At 33.1% G+C, this 20419-nt stretch overlaps 1 protein-coding gene and 1 pseudogene across 1 annotated transcript; one reads left to right on the top strand and one right to left on the bottom strand.

Moving 5' to 3' along the window:
- The first annotated feature begins 527 nt into the window (after window positions 1–527).
- LOC148202003 (receptor-like protein EIX1) lies at window positions 528–3785 on the top strand (annotated as a pseudogene).
- A 15260-nt stretch (window positions 3786–19045) lies between these two features.
- On the bottom strand, window positions 19046–20101 carry LOC148202004 (vacuolar iron transporter homolog 2-like). The gene has a single exon (XM_088109990.1). It carries the CDS (start codon window positions 19974–19976, stop codon window positions 19299–19301), a length of 678 nt encoding a protein of 225 aa, XP_087966116.1. The 5' UTR covers window positions 19977–20101; the 3' UTR covers window positions 19046–19298.
- Window positions 20102–20419: the final 318 nt, after the last annotated feature.

Consider the following 20419-nt stretch of genomic DNA (forward strand, 5'->3'; position numbering starts at 1 on the left):
TGGAAAAAGTAAGAATAGAATAGGGTAAACGGGAGTTTCCTACTTTGAGGATAGGTTTAAATATTAATTTTTCACCACTGAGAGAAGTGCTATGTCCCCAAACTCCACTTTACTTTGTGAAATACTATACATACCATGTGATAAGCATGATACATTTATATTCCTGTGAGACACCCAATGTATATGTTAAATGAATAGAACAAAGATTACTGTCTGAATGAACCACGCGATACCATATTTAAGGAAAAAAATGTTGTGCAAAAGTATGTAATGTTTGAAGCAAAAGCAACATTGTGTTTCACATTATGAAATCTTCTTCTTTAATATTTTTTAATTACTATTTTTAATGTCATGAATTTACTCTCCATACTTTTTTGTCTGGTTGTCTTCACCCTTAGCTATACAATCGTCAATATAAATAATTTTGCATTTGCTTAACATCACCACAAGAAAAACTCAGATTATAATTCTCTCTTGCATTGACGTTATCTTGTCTTCGGTTAAGATTTTCCTTTCAGCTAGCTATAATGAGACGTTACTTTCTGACAACATGTGCTCTTCTGCTTTTATTGCATGCAACAGAATTTTGTTTGGGATTCACAAGGTCAATCGTAGGTGCTGAAGCAAAGTGCAGAGAGAAGGAGAGACAAACACTCCTCAACTTCAAAGAAAGCCTCATAGATGACTATGGCATACTGTCTTCTTGGACTCATCATCAAAATAATACATCTACTTGATCTTCGTTGTCTGGATACACTATATTTAACAGGTGCAATCAATCTCACTTCATTGATTCACTTGCAATACATTCGACATCTAGACATCAGCAATAATGATTTTATGTGGATTCACATCCCACAAGCCATTGGCTCTTTTACCAACTTACGATATCTCAACCTCTCATTTTCTTTATTGAGTGGGAAGATTCCTTTCCAACTTGGAAATCTTTCACTACTACAGTATCCAGACCTTGGAAGAAATAGTCTTCTTGGACCAGTTCCTTTTCAGATTGGGAATCTTAGACAGTTACAATATCTTGATCTTGGAGGGAATTCTCTATCAGGAGAAATCCCATTTCAACTTAGGAATCTCAAGCGGCTACAATATCTTAATCTTGCAAGTAACACTCTTTCTGGAGCTATCCCTTTTCGGAATGGGAATCTTCCTCTCTTACAAACTCTTCGGATAGGTGGTGATTTTTATATAGAAACTGAGGATTCACAGTGTTGTCTAATCTCCATTCTTTAACAAGCCTTCAATTGACATCATTGCATTATCTCAGCTTCTCGCGCCAGTGGCTACAAGCTATCAGTGAGCTCATTCCAAACTTAGTAGAGTTGAGGCTTGTCGATTGTTCTCTTTCAGATACTAATATCAAAACTTTGTTTCGTTCTCATCCCAACTTTTCAACTTCTCTTGCTGTCATTGATTATTCTTATAATGTGCTAACTTCCTCAACATTTCAACTGATATTCAATTTTAGCCTTCATCTACAAGAGCTTTATCTCAGAGATAATGACATTGCATTGTCATCTTTTCTTTTTCCAAATTTTCCATCTCTTAATATACTTGATCTCTCCTTGAATAATCTAACATCATCAGTATTTCAAGGAAATTTTAATTTTGGCTCCCATCTACGGGAGCTTCGTCTGTATAACTTCCTATTTCCTCTGCTTCCACAATTAATTCTTCATCTTCTCTTGTCATACTTGATCTTTCCTCAAATCTATTGAAATCATCTACTGTGTTTTACTGGCTTCTGAATTACACCACGAATCTTCAAACCCTTTTACTTTATGGCAACCTGCTAGAAGGTCCCATTCCAGATGGATTTGGAGAAGTAATGAACTCTCTTGAACAATTCTATGCCTCCAGGAACAGACTACAAGGAAAGATTCCATCTTTCTTTGGAAACATGTGCAGACTGCAGACCTTAGACCTTTCAAATAACAAGTTGAATGGGGAAATTTCTCATTTCTTTCAAAATTCTTCATGGTGCAAAAGACACGTATTTCAAAATTTGGATTTATCATATAACCAAATTACAGGAAAGATACCAAAAAGCATCATATTGCTATCTGAGTTGGAGGATCTATATTTGGAGGGAAATTCTTTAGAGGGTGAAATCACTGAATCTCATCTTTCTAATTTTTCCAAATTAGAAACTTTATCCTTATCATACAACACATTGTCTCTAAGATTTGTCTCTAATGGGGTTCCTCCTTTTCAAGCAACAAGATTGAGTTTAGCATCTTGCAAGCTAGGTCCGAGTTTTCCTGGTTGGCTCCGGACACAGAATTCTTTAATGTCGCTAGATATATCTGATAATGAGCTTAGTGATTCTGTACCAGCATGGTTTTGGAACAAATTGCAAAATTTAAAATGGTTAAACATGTCTCACAATAATCTCAATGGTGCAATTCCTGATATACCATTAAAGCTTCCTTATGGAACCTCTATAATTCTGAATTCAAATCAATTTGAGGGTACACTTCCACCCTTTTTGCTACAAGCTTCAGGGCTTTTATTCTCTAAAAATATAATTTCTGATTTGCATTCTTTTTTGTGTAACCAAATCATTGCTCCGAATTTGGCAACATTAGATTTATCAAACAATCATATAACGGGACAAATTCCGGATTGTTGGCAATCTTTAGACCAATTACTATTTCTTGATTTGAGCAAGAATAAGTTGTCTGGGAATATTCCCATCTCCATGGGGAAACTTGTTAAATTAGAAGCGCTGGTTTTGCGAAAGAATAATTTAAGAGGTGGACTGCATTCCAGTTTGAAGAATTGCACTAATTTAATTATGCTGGATGTGAGTGAAAATAATTTGTCTGGTCGAATACCATCATGGATTGGAGAAAGTATGCAGCAATTGAGAATCTTGAACATGCAAGGGAATCACTTCTCATTAAATTTTCCTATTCAACTTTGTTATTTAAGACATATTCAATTGTTGAATCTCTCCAGGAATAAATTATCAAAAGCAATTCCAACATGCTTAAAGAATTTTACAGCCATGTCTGAAAAGAACATCAACAGAACTGAAACTCAAGGCCTTATATATGGGTACAATATTACTTATAGGGAAATCTACGGTCCCTCCATGTCTTTTGACTACAGGCTTGACATAACGTTGGTGTGGAAAGGTGTGGAACAGGTGTTCAGAGATCCCTAATTGAATCTTAAGAGTATTGATCTCTCTAGTAATAATTTAACAGGTGAAATACGAAAAGAGATTGTGCATTTTCTTGGGATTGTTTCTTTAAATTTATCAAGAAACAATTTGAGTGGAGAAATTCCTTCTGAGATTGGAAATTTAAGTTCACTTGAATCTCTTGACTTGTCAAGAAATCATTTGCATGGGAGAATTCCTTCTTCTCTTTCTCAACTTGATTTCTTAGGAAAATTAGACTTGTCATACAACTCTCTTTCTGGAAGAATCCCATTGGGAAGACATTTGCAGACCTTTGAAGCCTCTTATTTTGAAGGAAATATTGATCTTTGTGGTGAACAACTCAAAAAAAGTTGTCCTGGAGACTATTCAACCGCAAAACCAGAAGCAGCAACAGAAAAGGAGGGAGATAATTCTGAATTCTATGAAGCATTATACATGCATGGGCCTAGGATTCTTCGTAGGATTTTGGGGCTTAATAGGGCCAATTCTAATTTGGAAACCTTGGAGAATTGCTTACCTAAGGTTCTTGAACATATTGACAACTGAGATACAGCTATCACGAATATGCAAAACTTCTGCCAATGGCTCAAAGCTTTGGTAGCAGGTATGTTTTAGTGAATATGTGTTAGTCTATCTTATTGTTATTGCCATAATTATAATGTAATGTGGGAGGAAAAAAAGAGTGGATGCTTTGCTGTTAACAAGTTTAATCTTGTTTTAAAATTCACTTAAGAAAGTTATGCAGATGAAATCATGCAAGATGTTTAACTCAGTTGTTTGATTTACTATAATTAAAGATCAGTTAGTTATGATGGGAAAGAAGGTTTTAAATCAACTGAAATGTGATTATGGTGATGTATGGTTGTATTTGATCCTAACTTGATGCTTTCAATTCTTAAGTATCCCATTATGGGAAAAAATACCAAATTACTAACATGAAAGAAAAATGAGGAGGATTTTCCAAAAAATATTAAGGAACTAGAAAAAGTTTTCCAACGAAGATTCGTAATATATATTGATCTATTCATCCTCGATTCATAAATAAATGTCGATTTTTATTACAGAGATATTGATCATATCTTCTTTGTGAAATGCTGATTTTTACTATACATACTGATATATTCATCCTCAATTCATAAATAAATGTATATTTCAAACTTTAATACACACTACTCAACTAAATTATTGAAAATAAACATTTATAGCAATGAACATTATGCAAAATAAGATATAGGGTTAAATATATCTTTTTTAATTCTTGAATATTGATTCGAAATTGGAATTTATTTTTATTTGAAACTTTAATACATTTTTGTCTTTAAAATTTAAAAATAAATAAAGATAATTTTTTTAACATAATTATGTTTTTTTATGTGTCAAATGCATTTCAGACTAATATTTTTCAATTCTTTATTTTATTGGTTTAAACCCTCATTTGGTCATCATATTTGTTGGTCAATCTCAAGTGGGTCATCATTTTTTTTTTCGGTCTCAATTGAGTTCATAAACTTGTAAATTATCTCAATTGGGTCCAAATATTTGAAAAATTGAGTCAATTAAGCTCTCTCCGTTAAGTTTTCATAAACGGCGTTAAAATTGGCTGACGTGGTGCACACTTAATCTGCTGATATATATGTCTTATATTAGGTGGAATTTGTTATTTAATTTGTTATTAAGTATTTCTAAGTGTTATATGACGTGTTATGTTATATTATTTAATTGTCAAAAATTAAGAATTTCTTCGGATTACAAGATTTTTAATGAAATAGGGTTAGAGGGTCGTCGCGACTTGAAAGAGCCCTCGGCCAACAGCGACATTGATGATTGTTGAAATCAAACAAATCAAAACACAACAACAAGGAGATTTCACTTTCACTTCAAGAATTCTTCACAAGCAACCAAATGGAAAATCTTCACACAAAAATCGACTGCAAAGAAAAGGAGAACATGGACATTGAGGCTATAACACATGGACTTATGTTCGTCATAATTCACTTGAAGGATTTGAACATCAGAATTCATCTCTGCCAGTTGACATATCTTAGGATTAAGAACTTTGCAGCCACCACAACCAGGAGAGAAGAAATCAACCACCACCAGTTTGTCCCCCGCGTTTAACAGTGACTACACAAGGTCTTGGACAGAAGTCACCTCTTTCATTTTGGGTTGAAGCCCCTTTTCCCACCATTTATGAACATTCCCTATTCTAAGGGTCATCTGAGCTCTCAACCGCGAACTGACCCTATTCGGTATTCCTCTATTTACATGAAAGTGAAGCTTTTTACCCTGAAACTTAGAAGAGGACTAAGATCTACGAATCTGAGACTTTAACTTGGGAGAAGGGTACCCTTCGACCCCAGAAACGAATCCAAAGAATCAAAATTTCATTCAAAGGTTTGGAACTAAAGCAACAAGATCGTTATCAAACAAATCTGAATCTGGTGAACCAAACCCCTCCAAAAGCATAAATCCGAACACGAACGCGAAGTGGAGACGAAGAAGACGCGATTGGGGTCCTTCTGGCGCTGCAGGGCAGAGACCTTGGGCTCCGTCACGGCGAAGAGGAAGAAGAAGCATTTGGCAGCAACGACCCTTCTGTTGGCGGCATTGTTGGGAGCGTGAAGCGAGTCCAAGGGAGAAACGTAGAGGGTGAGCGAGTTTAGGGCTTGCATGACGGCGACGAACGATGGTTGGGTGAGGTTATTGCTTCGTCTTCTCACTCTCGTGTGTTCTTCGACTGAATTTACATATTAAATTCCTAATTCCCTTTCTCTAACCTTATTTTATTAAAAAATTTCTAATTCTAAAAAATGCTTAACATTACTAATTCATTTTGTGCCACGCCAAACAAGGTTAATTAAGTTAAAAAATTTCATGTAATATAATAGTTTTACGTCAGCACATTAAGCGTACACCACGTAAGCCAATTTTAACCAATATTAACGTCGTTTGTGAAAACTTAACGGAGATGGCTTAATTGACTCAATTTTTCAAATATTTGGACCCAATTGAGATAATTTATAAGTTTATGAATCCAATTGAGACCGAAAAAATACAATGACCCACTTGAGATTGACCAACAAATATGAGGACCAAATGAGTGTTTAAACCTATTTTATTTAATACATTCTCACTTCAATATCAACTAAAAAATGCATTTGACACAACAAAATTAACTAATTGAGTTAAAATGATCATATTAATTCATTTTTATAGTTGGAATACCATAATGTAAAGTTTTTGAGAATGATGAATTTCAATTTTGTATAATATTTAAGAATAAAAACCATATTTAACTCTTATGAATAAAGTTTAAATTCATGTGCAGTAAAAAACATAACAAATTGATCATTTATTGAAATAAACGTGGTAAATTACTCTCGTGTATTTTATTATTCATTTATATGAATCAATTTTATTTAATTTTTGCAGGTAACCACGACATTTTTCTTGTGTTCCTCTTTCAAATTTCATGCAAGGGACTCTTTAGATCTTTTGTCAATTGTGGTGTAAATGTTTTTTTTTTTCATATTGTGTTGCAAAAGGTTATTCTTCAAATGAAACACGTTTCTTCATTTAATAATGATGTATCTTTTGACTTCAAATATGCTTGTAACTTGTAACTTTTGTTTTATGATTAATTCTTTTTATATTATAAAATTTATTTGTGGTAATATATTTCTAGAGATTGAATTAGGTCCTAAATTCAAAATTACAAACATAGAATGTTGTAGAATTAAGTTAAATTTACATTTTACTCTCTTAAAGTAGTGAAAAAAAAAATATTAACAATCACGTTATAGTATATTTATAAAAATTTTAGTAAAAGATTTCAATTGAATCATTTTAAACTTACCATTTGAATTAAAAAAAATTAAGGTTAAGAAACGAATCATCATCACTCATTTTATCTCTACACTACAAAAATCAACAATTCATAAATAAAATTGAGTTAGACACAATTTTCTTACATAAAAGGAAATATAATATTTTTCATAACTACGTGTCCTGGTTCTTCACCATCACGGTTTGTAAGGTTTACAAAATTCATGAGTGTTAGGACGCATAGAAATATGTTACAATCTGATGATTTTATCTGTGTGCTTTATTTTCTGTTTTATTTTCATTTTTGGCTTAAGTGTTTACAAATATTTTTTTATATAAGACCATGTATTCAAGGGTTACAATGTTAAGGTGAATAATATTTTCATTCTTTGGTCACCGTTTCTCTTAGTAGTAGCGTAGGTTTTCTAACATGGTATTAAGAGCCGGTCCTGGTTCCATAGAGACCTCCACACCGGTTTTTTTTTTCTATTCCATTTCGAAAAAAACTCATTGATACTAACTTTTTCCTTTGACAACAATAAATCAAACCTGTGATCAAAGCCCATTGCCTACAACGCTTTCTTGTTCACCTGGCATACCTAGGATCAGCTTTCTCCTTTATTGGCTTCAATCCTCTTTATCGGCGTCCTTCTTACTCGTACCATTGTATTTCAGGTTTGGGAGAAGATACATGCTCATCTCACTTCTTAGCTCGTACCATTGTATAATATTATAGTAATTACACTAATTATTCATCAACATTTGTTTGTATTACTATAATTATAGGATCTTGATTGTACATTACTACTTGTATTTAAACAATACATGATCAATGCAAACACTAGTACACTAAGAGGATACTGCACCGGTTACTTTTGCTTTTAGGCACCGGTTTTACAACCGAGGCATATACCGACGAGATAAAAAAGGGTAGGTTTTATGCCTCGGTCGTGAACTGAGTTAAAAAGAATAGGATTTATGCCTCGGTTTTTACGTAACCGAGGCAGTAACTTGTTTTTTTTTTTAAGCTTTAGGATGTTGTTGATGTTTGTTCTTATGCATCACCCACGAACGATCGCTTCACCGCCACCAACGAAGAATGCAGTCCGTCGATGCAGATTTGCCCTCCGTGCGCCCAGATCTGCCCTCCGTCGACGCAGATTTGCCCTTCGTCGTCGTCGCCGTGTCTCGTCGCCGGTGCGTTCTCAGTGCCGCGTCCTCGCTGCCGCCGTTGCGTCCATCGTCGTCGCACATCGCACAGTGCGAAGGAAGGGAGCGAGGCGGAGAAGAGGCAGAAAAGAGGCAGAGAAGAAGAAGAGGAGAGGTGCTTCGGGGGAAATGAGCAGGGAAGCGTCATTTTTTACTAGTGTGAAGATCCCTTTGTCGCGCCTCCATCAGAGCAAAGAAGAGGAAGGAAGGGATGCAAAAGAAAATGGGAGAAAAGAGAGGAGCGGCACAACTTCTATCTCTGTTTGCGAAATTAAACCCTAAACACATGTTATTACCTCGGTTATTTTTTTAACCGAGGCAATAAGGGTCTACGACCGCGGTTCTATAAAAAACCGATGCCTAAACGCTCTCAAAAAAATAAAAAATAATTACAAAATGTCACCGCGCCAGTTTTAGGCATCGGTTCCTTTTGAACCGAGACATATACCTTTGCGCGATAATTACAAAAATGCCAACGCACCAGTTTTAGGCATCGTTTCTTTTTGAACCGAGTCATATACCTTGCGCGATAATTACAAAAATGCCACCGCATCAGTTTTAGACATCGGTTCTTTTTGAACCGAGGCATATACCTTGCGTAATAATTACAAAAATGCCACCGCACTAGTTTTAGGCATCGGTTCTTTTTGAACCGAGGCATATTCAGTTGTAATAACTACAAAAATGCCACCGCGCCATTTTTTGCTTCGTTTACAATTTAACCGATGCCAAATGCGCGAGTTAAAATCTTGTTTTTTTACTAGTGAAATCATCACATTCAATACCAATTTTTTATATTGCTATCAAAGCTATCAAGCAAACAACTCTTGATCCATAACCACAATCATCATGTCATCCGCTTCCAATCAGAAAAATGACTTACCTTCTACCTTCTACCATCCTTAGAGCATGTATACTTGATGGATTAGAATGTCCATACCATATCATTGTTGTAGAGAACATGACAACAAAAGTCAAATCTAGCTGGGAAGCCCAAGATCAAGCTATTCTAGGATGGCTGACGAATTATATGTTAATTGACATTGTAGAAGCAACCAAGCCATGGTGTTCATGGTTTAGGTGTTGTGGAATTTGGTGGTGACATGGTTGAAGTTTGTCAGGGTTTTGGAGGGATATATTGATGGAAAATTTTCTACCTAGGACAAGCCAAATCTAGAAGTAAATCAAGTCATCGGTGAAGATTGTGGAATTTGGTGGTGGTGAAAGGTGTTGATAGCTCATGGTTTTTGTGAGTTGTATGGTGAGGGAAGATGTGTTTAAAGATTCTCAAAGAGAGGTTGGGCTAACTCATGGAGGATGGTGGCTAGAGGAGGCCACTTGGGTTGCTCTAGCCTAGGATGACCTTAAAAGAGTAGTATAACACGAAAATGGCAGCATCACTTTACTCTAAATCAAAGGTGATCACATGAAGAAGAGCATCTCTATTTATAGCCTAAAGTGTCTCAAAATGGGCTAAAACTTTAACTTAAAAGAGCCACCTTGGCTTGGAGAGCAAGGAGAAATCTTCTCCAATAGGAGGGAGACAAGTGGCAAAAACCCCCTCAATGTGGCCAATGTGACCTTTCTCCTCACTTGATGACACTCAAAGAGTTGTTCAACTTTCATCTCTCAATCTAAGTATGCCTCAACATCTTCTTTACTATGGAAATGAGGGAGGTCTATTGTAATCTCTAATACAGTGTGCTCTCTATCATGAATTCTATGTAGGTAAGGTTGATAGTATTGGTTTGCAAGCCTACTATCTACCTTAGGGTGAGTTCACTTGGAGTTTTAGAACTCCTCCTTGTATAACTCATACTTCTCTTGATTTCTTGCTTTTTGTTGTTTCTCATTAAGGACTCCAAGTTCCTCTTCCAACTTAGCAAGATACTTTTCTCTTTTAATTCTTTCTTTTTCTTTGAGAAGAGTTTCTTGCCTTTGCCAAATTTTAAGTGACTTTAGCTATTTTGCTAAATTTTTCAAAGTGGGTTTTGCATCCTCACTAGAGTCACTTCCAATTTCATAGGAATTAGTCTTAGACATCCTTAAATATTTTCAAAAAGATGCAATGCAACAAACAAATACTTAAATTTCAAAGAAAGTTCCTTAAGAGATTTAAGGAGTCAAAAGACACCCAAGTTCACTTTTAGAAAATGGAGGTAAATCACAATGGATTTCTTAAATACCAAACATTTCCTAGCCAAAGTTTACCTTAAGCACTCTTGAACAAAATTTCTCAAAGGAAACTAAAGTTCAAATTAAAGTTGACACACACTAAGCTATCACAATTAAAGAAAGCAAATAAACTAGCTATGCGGCCTAATGATTACGTTAGAAGAACTTTGGTTCCCCCAACCAACCAACTAAAAAATAAATTTACTAATAATTAAAGGTTCTTGTTAGGAGATTGGATTGAGCACCAAAGACTCCCCCAAGACACCTAAAAAGGGTGTGAGTTACAGGATAAAAAAGAAAGAAAGATTATAAAGCCAAAAATTGCAACCAAATCAAAGCTACCTCGCAAGGTGTTTCCTTTCTTTTTGGCTACCACTCTAGACTTCAAGCTCCCTTTGGTTCTTCACCACCTAGAAGGATACCTCTAAGATATTGGATCACCTCAAAAAGAGAACCTACACCACACAAAGTAACCAAAACCAAAATTGTGGAAGAAGAAATAAGGAATAAAAGCAATAAAAAGATCCAAAAACAAGAAACGCTTTGCGAAAGAAATTTAATTGTGACAAAACTAAGAAATCTAAGAAGATAAGAAAGAAATTAAAGGTTAATAAAGAAAGAATAGTACTCAAAAGAAATCCTAATGAAAGGTGCTAGAATAGATTCACAAAACAAAAGTTACTAGAAGAAAAGTGGGTGGTTCTTATTTTTTGGCAACTTTGACCAAATGGGGCGCTAAGGCCACTCTTTTAACATCATAGCCAAGACTTTTAGCCACTGGAAAGTGAAGATAAAAACCTAAAACAGTGAGCAAAACGTGTTCCAAAACAGATTGCACAAAAATAGTGGTAGTGGTCTAAGCACACAATATTTTTCAGCACTTTTCTAGGCTATCTTTAGTACTCATTTCAGGCCTTTTGCTTAAAAGCTTTTAGCACTTCTTTTTACACTCTTTTAAGGTGAAAAATAAAACCACCACACACTTGGAATAGAGGTGATTTATGGGTTTTGAAAGACAAAAAGACAAGAAACACAAAATAGAGAGAATCTTATTAGAATCAAATGAAGTTGAAAACTAGAAACGTCAATAGGGAAATTTTTTTTTTAAGATTTTTCCAATGATCTAATTGCAAGTATGAACCTAAAACATCAAAGATAAGACCCTCAAATGGTAGTATATGGTGCAGTTTTGCAAACTAAGTTATATATATTTTATGATGATTTTTCAAAGTTTAAACTTGGAAATAAAAACATGTAAAGGATTAAACATGACTCTAGACAATATGGATGGATTCAAAAATCAAAATAACACAAAATAAGCATATAACAAAACAACAAGGAATGACTCAAAACGAAAAAGCACAAAACAGTAGCCAATACTACCAAAATAGAACTTGAAAAACGCTAGTGACAACATTTTGGAAACTTTGACCTTTGCTAAGTGTTTTACTCTTAACTTTCTCCCACATAACTCCAAATAAAATGATTTTTTTTAAACTAGACTGAAAAGGCTTTCATTTGAGTACTTTTACGTATTTTTTGGACAACTAGACTAGATGCAGTTTAAGTTTCAAAATCATCACACCTTACTGCAAAAAAAAAAAATTATAGATGAAAAAAAACACAAGACAAGTAAGGAAAGCATTAAACAACAAGACAATAAAAAAGGATCAAAACTAAGAAACTTAGCTCTTTGAAGAACCAAGGCTCTGGATACCAAATTATGGCAAATTCTCTAGTTAGGACAACCCAAATCTAGAAGCAAATCAAGCCATAAGTTTATGGATGAAGATTGCGAAATTTGATGGTGGTGAAAGGTGTTGATAGCTCATGGTTTTTGTGAGTTGTATGGTGAGGGAAAATGTGTTTAAGGTTTCTCTAAGAGGGGTTTGGCCAACTCTTGGAGGAAGGTGGCTAGAGAAGGACACTTGGGTTGTTTTAGCCTAGGGTGACCTTAAAAGAGTAGTATGGCACAAAAATGATAACATAACTTTACTCTAAATCAAAGGTGATTACATGATGGAGAACACCTCTATTTATAGGCTAAAGTGTCTCAAAATGGGTGAAACTTTAACCTAAAAGAGCACCTGGGTGGCTTGGAGAGCAAGAAGAAATCCTCTCCAATAGGAGGGAGACAAGTGGCAAAAATCCTCTCAAATATATTTGCTTGTGCTTGAACTATATGTTATGCATATTCATTGTGATTATATTTGTGATATGCATATTCATTGTTTAAGAATTAATCTTTGAATATGTTGTTTTTTATTATGTACATGATGATGAAAATTGTATAATGTACATTTTTGTTGATGGACATTAAAGATTTGTTTTATAGTTATCTTGCACAAAATGGCATAACAAATGTTTGATATTATTGATGTGTGTGCTTGATACATGTATTAATGATTGGAAAAAGGTTTACATGGTTAAACAGATTGAAAATGTGTTTTTGGTATAATTTAATCTGTTAAGAAATTCATGTAATATGTTAAATTGTTTCAGATTTCTTGTATACTTTATTGAAGGCAAACTATTCTGTACCGTAATATACCTGATTCCACCAATGGTCGACAAATAATCCGGGCGACCGTTTGCCGACCCTTCTCACGATCGTAATGTCACGATCGTAGGCATGTCGAACGCTTTCTAACATCATAGCGTTTACATGTGATGTCGACCACTTGGCGATCGACAACCAGGGATGTCGCGACATATAGCGCTCGCACGAAAACTCGCATGTTTGCGTCGATACACAAGACGATCGACATATATTGAGCGATGTCTACATTAGCGGTTAAGAATAAACAGTTACGAATATTAGTCAATGCCACGAATCACGGGAATAACTGACCCAGTATCGGACACGATCTAACAGTTACAACTCCCAGGTAGTCAACTTCGGTAACTGACCGAATTTTCAGGTAAACGGTTTATTTTATAATTTTAAAAGGTACGTTTTTCCCTTTAGGGAAAAAGATTATTCTTTTTCTTGATCACTTTGAACTGAAAACATTCAGGAGATCCCTTTTCTGACTTGAGCGTCGGAGTGCCCTTGCAGGTACCCAGCCCATTTTCCCCTCAGAGAGCATAACACAGGAAGAGAGATATCACAGTAACGGCATCACAGGAAGGAGCAGTTGAGATTTGTTAGGTTCGTATCTCGGTTTCACATCCATACTGAAACATATTCTAACATAATTTGGTATACAATCTGTATAACTGATTAAGTAAGAAAGTTAGCCAAGACATGTTTTCAAAAGAGTGAAATCTAATTTAAAAGAAGTTTGAAATTGAAATTTTGCTTAAGTGTTGACATAACCGATTATATAATCTTTGTACATTCAATTTCATAACTAATATTTAATTGAGTTTTGATTACAAAAAGCGTCCAAGAACCATCTTGAAGAATCAAGGATTAAATATGGGTTAATACATCAAGATTCTTTCAAGAATTGTGCTCAAAGGTTTCTGATCATATATTGGAGTGTCTCATGTGAAGATCAGGTTTATCTTTTTCAATCTGTAGATTGAGTTTTCTTTGCGTTTTTGCCAGAGGAGAGAAATGTTTTTGTTCTCATTAAGAGTTGGGATTGCTCTCAAGGTTTTCTTAGAGACTGGAATTGCTCTAAGGTTACAGAAAGTTGGGATTGCTTTTTGGCTTGTGAGAGTGTGAGGGTGTTCACCTCTTGTTTGTTGTAATTAATTGTGAGTGGGGAAGGAGAATGCATGGAGAGGTAGTCTCTATATTCTTGCATATAAACTAAATCATTATAGTAGTATCCTTCAACTAAGGTTGTTGAAGAAGACTGGATGTGGGCTTAGCCGAACCAATATAAAAGTTTGTGTTTGTTTTTCTATCCTTTGACTCTTTACTACATTATTTCATTATTATCTTGTGCGTTAAAGATCATTCTAAAGATCTCCAAAAAGATAAAAAAGAAAAAAGAAAGCATTTTTTATTGAAAACCAATTCACTCACCCCTCCTTCCCTTGGTAAGAGAAACAAGCCATAAATTTTCTTACAAACCCAATCAAATTCCAACCTAACCAAGCACAAAACACATAAATTAGGGCACGAGTGAGAAAGGAAGAAATAGGCACACCTGGTCTCTCAATAAGGCTTCACTAGAGCTTCAATGCACCACTACAATGGTCTAAAGGAGGTGCGACAAGAGGGGCAACAAGAAGCTCTGCCAATGACGCGCGAGAGGAGGCTCTATGACGGAGTTGTAAAGGATGACAATGTTGCTCAAAACGGAGGTCAACGACTTCACACGCAGACTGCAGTGAAGTATGAGGACATGACGGAGGTTGTTGAAGGACAAAAACATGTTGCTTAAAATTCTACGGAAAGAAGAAAATGAAATTGGGGGAGGGAAATCCAAAACATAAACTGATTTCATCAAGGAACTTATCAATGATATTTAACCAATACCAACGGATATATATATATATATATATATATATATATATATATATATATATATATATATATATATATATATTAGTAAATGCACAGTGACCTTTGTCGGTAATTAATATTTATCAACAAATCTTAGACCGTCTATAATGTTTTTCTGATAATTCCCTTTTTCTTATAAAGGATAGTTTTTTAGGTGGAGAATTATATCATCTTATAACTTAATAGCCGAATAGGTCGTCTATTGTGTTGGATATTCTACAATATTAAGAAATGTATGTGTAGATGAAGGGGATAAGTGTAAATGAAGGAGATAAGTGTATCTAAAGAAGATAAGTATAGATAAAGAAAATAAGTATAAATAAATAAGATGAGAGTAGAAAAAATAAATGAGTATAAAGAAATTTATATAAGAAAGTAAAAAATATTTTATGAGCGAAAAATTCGAATTGAGAATAATATATGAATATTATTCATTATCAAGAAAATATACAAATTCATAATGTATAAATAAGTTTGCCCATAAATACGTTTAATAAGCAATAACAATATAGTACTATACCAACTATTTAGTCTTTCCTGTCACAGTAAATTGATTTGAATTTTTTTTTAAAAACTTTACTTTGGTTAATTATGAAGGAATTTTGGAATTTGGTGAACAATTAATAAAAATTTAAAGTAAGTTCTCATTTGATGTTAAAATAGGTATGGATTATTATGCATTGGAGTGAATTTCTCATTTGCACTTAAGAATTACAAAAAAGTAAGTTCTTTTCACACACTCACAAGACCACAGTCAGAATTTTCAACTAAAGCATATCCGAACAAAGAGAAATAAATAAGGTTAGAAACTTTTTTCCAACATCTATGCAAAAGTAATGAACTTATAGGTTGGTTGCATTCAGGGGATTTAATTTTCTTTCTCACAATAATTCTCTATCTTTATTTTATTTTTTTCTCTTTTGGTGATGTCTAAATGATTGTAGTGGAGAGGAGGACACATTGTTAGGTTGAGTACAAATTTAGTTCTTTTCTTTTGGTACTTTCAAATTTTTCTTGCAAATGAAATTTTGGACATAGAATAAAGCTACTTGTCTTTTGTAGCTTTCCAAAATAAAACAACTTGTTTGCTCAACTGAAAAATAATCAAAGAATCATCAAGTACAATGCTATGGGGTTGGTAAAAGAAAAAGTAGATGAAAGAAATTTATTGAGATTCTATTCCTTTTCTTGTTTTGTTGGATTTTAGGGAGAGGAGGAATTTGTTCTCTTCTTTTAAAAATAGAAAAAAGATTTAAAAAGAAAATACCCAGAAAGAAACTTTTTTGTCCATCACCATATAAATAATTGTGGATCGTTGTGATAAAATGTAGTACTTTCTTTAATCATAACTTGACACGTGTTCTTCTTCTTTCTTTAAATATGATAAGGAAAGGGGAAAAAGGAAATTGTGTAAGATTCTAATTCTTCTTTTCTTGATTGGTGGAGAGAACCTTTTTACAAAGAAGTTCAATTGATTCCTAACTATAATGTTGGGAACAGACCATTTATGCCTAGAACTATACAAGTTTTCCTTCTATCCATGCAACTTAAAACTTGTTTGCAAGAAAAACAATAAGAAAAATAATAATAATAATAATAATACAGATTTTTTTAATGTGAAAAGTATAGTCTTATAAAAAGAAAAAAAACTATCTAATATAAATTTATTATAAAAGTAAGATTACGAAATAATTTTTTTTTAAAGACATTGTTTCTCAATGAATAACTAACAACAATCTCATTAACAAAAATAAAAATTTTCTTTTCTCTCTCAATTGGTGGTCAATTTAATATTAGTATTCAATTTACAAGTTTCCTTTGTATAGACCTTTTGATGAGAAGTATTATTTTGATATCTAAAATTTTTTATACATATTTTATTTTTACTATTTTTATAAATGTTAACATTTTTATAATCAAAATACTCTTAAAAAGTACATTTTCAGTTGTTGATGAAGTGGTGTAAAAGAAACATTTTCTCAGGTATATATATTAAATGCACTTTATGTGCATTAAAAATTTCATTTAGTGCATGTTATTAAGTGAAATAAATAAATATTACATGTTCTTACAAGTAAAAGAAATATGTAAAAGTTAATAATCCCAGCTAATAATCCCTAGTTCTTAGTAAATGATTTCCTCCAATTATTTAATTAAGAGGTGTATTTTCCAACACCTAACTTAATTGGTTAACTGCTGTTAGAGTTCAAAGTTTGTAAGATGATTTTTAATTGATTAAATGTTACTTTTAGTATTTTATATCTTTTTATATTAAAAGAACTTATCTTGGACATTATTAAATTGTGAAATTTCATCCATGAATGAATTTAAATTTTCTATTAAGTTCTTTTATTGTTCTTCTCTTATATCTTTAAAATATATTGATCTTTAAAATAAACTGATGTACATTAATTTGAATGTTATAAAATATATTAAAAAATTAATATACCAATAAGTTTATTTTAAAGACTCGACAAAGAAACAATACTACAAAATTAACCGAAAACCTTGACACGCTATGAATCATATTATTAAAAAAAGTTAAATATAAAAATATAGGAGATCAAAATTAAATATATGATTAAAAGATACAAAACAAACTTTCTATAAAACAATTTAGATAACTCAAAATAAAAAGGGTTGATACGTATTGAAAAAATTAAACTAATAATCACATGAAGAGAACTAAAAACACCTTACACTCAATAGTATTTTATAATGTTCTAATCATTATGTTTTTTTGTGTTATATTTTAAAAGTCTCAAAATGATATTTGGTACAAGAAGATGGGTTTAAGCCTAACTCAACTCCATAAAACCGGCTTATAAGGTGAGGTTTGCACTGTTGGAAGCCTCCCATCGACTAGAGATAAGGTCAAATTATAATATATAAGTGAGGTACAAACCTCACCTTATAAGCCAGTTTTGTGGAGTTAAGTTAGGCTTAAAATCCACCTTCTAATATAGTATCAGAACCATGGTTAAAACCTATCTTAACGAGTTCTAAGTGGACCTTCTAGAAAAATATTGTGATCCATTATAACTAAATTATTCAATAGATAAAAAGAACTGCGTGTTATCATATTTATAAAAGTTTTAATTTGATATTTTGGTTTATAAAAATGTCTGCTTTGATATTTTTAATCAAAACATTAAATAGCTTAACATCATTTTGATTTTGTTACATGTAATAACTTTGTCAAAAATGAAAAATAAACTATTTTAAAAACATAAAAAACCATTTGAATTTTTTAAATTTAATACATTAAAATGCTAAAAGTGTCAGAATATAAAGGGTTAAAAACAACATTTTATTTTTCTAAATTTATTATAACTGTTCTCCTAATCCATATATATATATATATATATATATATATATATATATATATATATATATAATTTTCTCCCAACAATATAAAGAAAAACTTAAAAGCAAACATTTATTACGCAAATAATTAAAGTGAAACTATTAAAGCATAGTAACACTCAATATAATATTGTGTCCCAGTTTTTATTTATATAAATTCAAGTTTTCGTATTTTTAAATGCGCAAAAGCAATAAAAAAAAACTAAAACAGAAAACAAATACAACACCCAACTTTATAAAGTAACAAAATCAAGATATATCCAAAGAGAGATGCCAACCTGACTCAACCCATTAAGATGGACTAAAGAGTTGGTTCACTGAATAAAAAATCTGGAAAGAAAAAAGAAAATCTCAAAAATTATAAAAAAAATTGAACTCAAATATTTTTTTTGTTTGTTTAATTCAACTATCATTTATATAATAATATCCAAAAAAATGTAGATTAACTTCTTCAGGAATGAATTGTCCTACCTAACCATCTTAATGACTCCAAGTTATGGAGAATCAGTTTCCCATAATATGGTTTACAGTGAATTTTCCTATGTTGAAGGATCTTTCTTGGTAATCCCATAACCCTTATGAATTCTTTTTTGTTGTTAGAAATGAGCCATCACTATTTTCTTTACTATAAACTCAATATAAATTTTGATAACTTGTATAATACAATTTAATTAAACTTTTATTACAACATTAAATAGTGTCTACTAAAAGCACATAAATTTTTTTAGAAAATTAAAAATCACGTTTCATTGTTTAGTAATTTGAGAGTAACACACCATGGCTCACTGATTAATCCAAATATGATAATAAATCAACCCACAGAAAACTCCAAGCTTTATAATTATCAATTATCATCATGCAAAATAAAGAGAACTTCATGTACAGATTACAATACTTTGAAACACCTTACTCTCTTTTTGTGCTAGTTATACCAATCAAAACAACTTTCTTTAACCTCTGTCTCATCTCATCATTTTTAGCAAAAATGAAGAGAGAGTCTACATAACTGCATAATTAACACAGTTATAACTATATATAACATATAACATGAATACAAAACAAAGATAGGATACTATTCTAGAGTCCACTTGAACCAATCAACTTGGTTAGACCAAAAGTGATGAACATGGCCATCCAACCCCCAAACAAGACCCTCAAAGAAGATCTCAACACTGGAGCCTTACCCAACACAGCCCCTAACCAACCAAAAACCACCAAAGCAACGGTCACGGCAGCCACAACCACCCCAATCCTCACCTTATATTCCCTTATAAAGGAGGCTGCAAGCAATGGCACCATTGCACCAACAGAAAAAGCTAAAGCTGATGCTGCTGCAGCCTGCAAAGGATTTGGCAAACCCTCTTTCTCTTCTTCATTGGTATCTTCTACTACTCCTTCTCTGTCACTACCAGACATCCTTTCTTTTTCTCTCTTCATCTGGGCAACCTCTATGTCAAGCTGTGAGTACACAGACACAAACTCCCCTATGGCCATGCTGCATGCTCCTGCCACCAACCCTGCAAACCCTGATAGGATCATGACCTTCAGGTCTTGCTTCACGGCTCCAATACCCATCATGAGTGATGCTGTCGAGACCAAACCATCGTTGGCTCCCAACACGGCAGCGCGGAGCCACTGAGATCTTTTCGAGTAGTCAAAGGTGTCCTCGGCTTCGATCTCCAGAGTTGTTGCATGTTGCTCAAGGTCATTGTTCGGAAGCTTGGCTTGGTTCAGGGATGTTTGATTTGATGACATGGTGGAGAGAAAGCTTGAGCCAACTGAAGAAAAAAATAATAAACAGAGGATGATGAAGAAGATGATAATGAATAATAATAAGAAAAGGAAGATGGTGTGTGGAGAGAGTGTGCAGGACACACGCTACCAACAAGGGTATTTATGGATGAAAATCCTCTGTTGTGGAGGCAAAAGTGGGGCAAGCCCACTGGTTAAAAGACAAAAAGATATTTTATTCACAAAATGTCATATAAAAATATGTATTGGGTTTTAAAAGTATGGTAATTTTTCTCACTTCTTAAAGATTGCATTAAAATTATAAAGGAGGAATAATTGAAGCTTCACTCAAATTATAAATATAGTAAAAGCATGTGTGGGACTAACCATATATACTTTGAGATATTATATTTTCTGAAACTTGATTTGCAAGTTTTTTGGTTTGACAAATAATTGAGCCTTTCTGT

Source organism: Vigna umbellata, chromosome 3 (genome assembly GCF_029865625.1).
Source record: "Vigna umbellata cultivar VRB3 chromosome 3, Vumbellata_1.0, whole genome shotgun sequence".
NCBI lineage: Eukaryota > Viridiplantae > Streptophyta > Magnoliopsida > Fabales > Fabaceae > Vigna > Vigna umbellata.

What these genes read in the sequence shown, in the direction of transcription:
- LOC148202004 (XM_088109990.1), bottom strand. Translation starts at nt 19,976, where the DNA reads ATGTCATCAAATCAAACATCCCTGAACCAAGCCAAGCTTCCGAACAAT.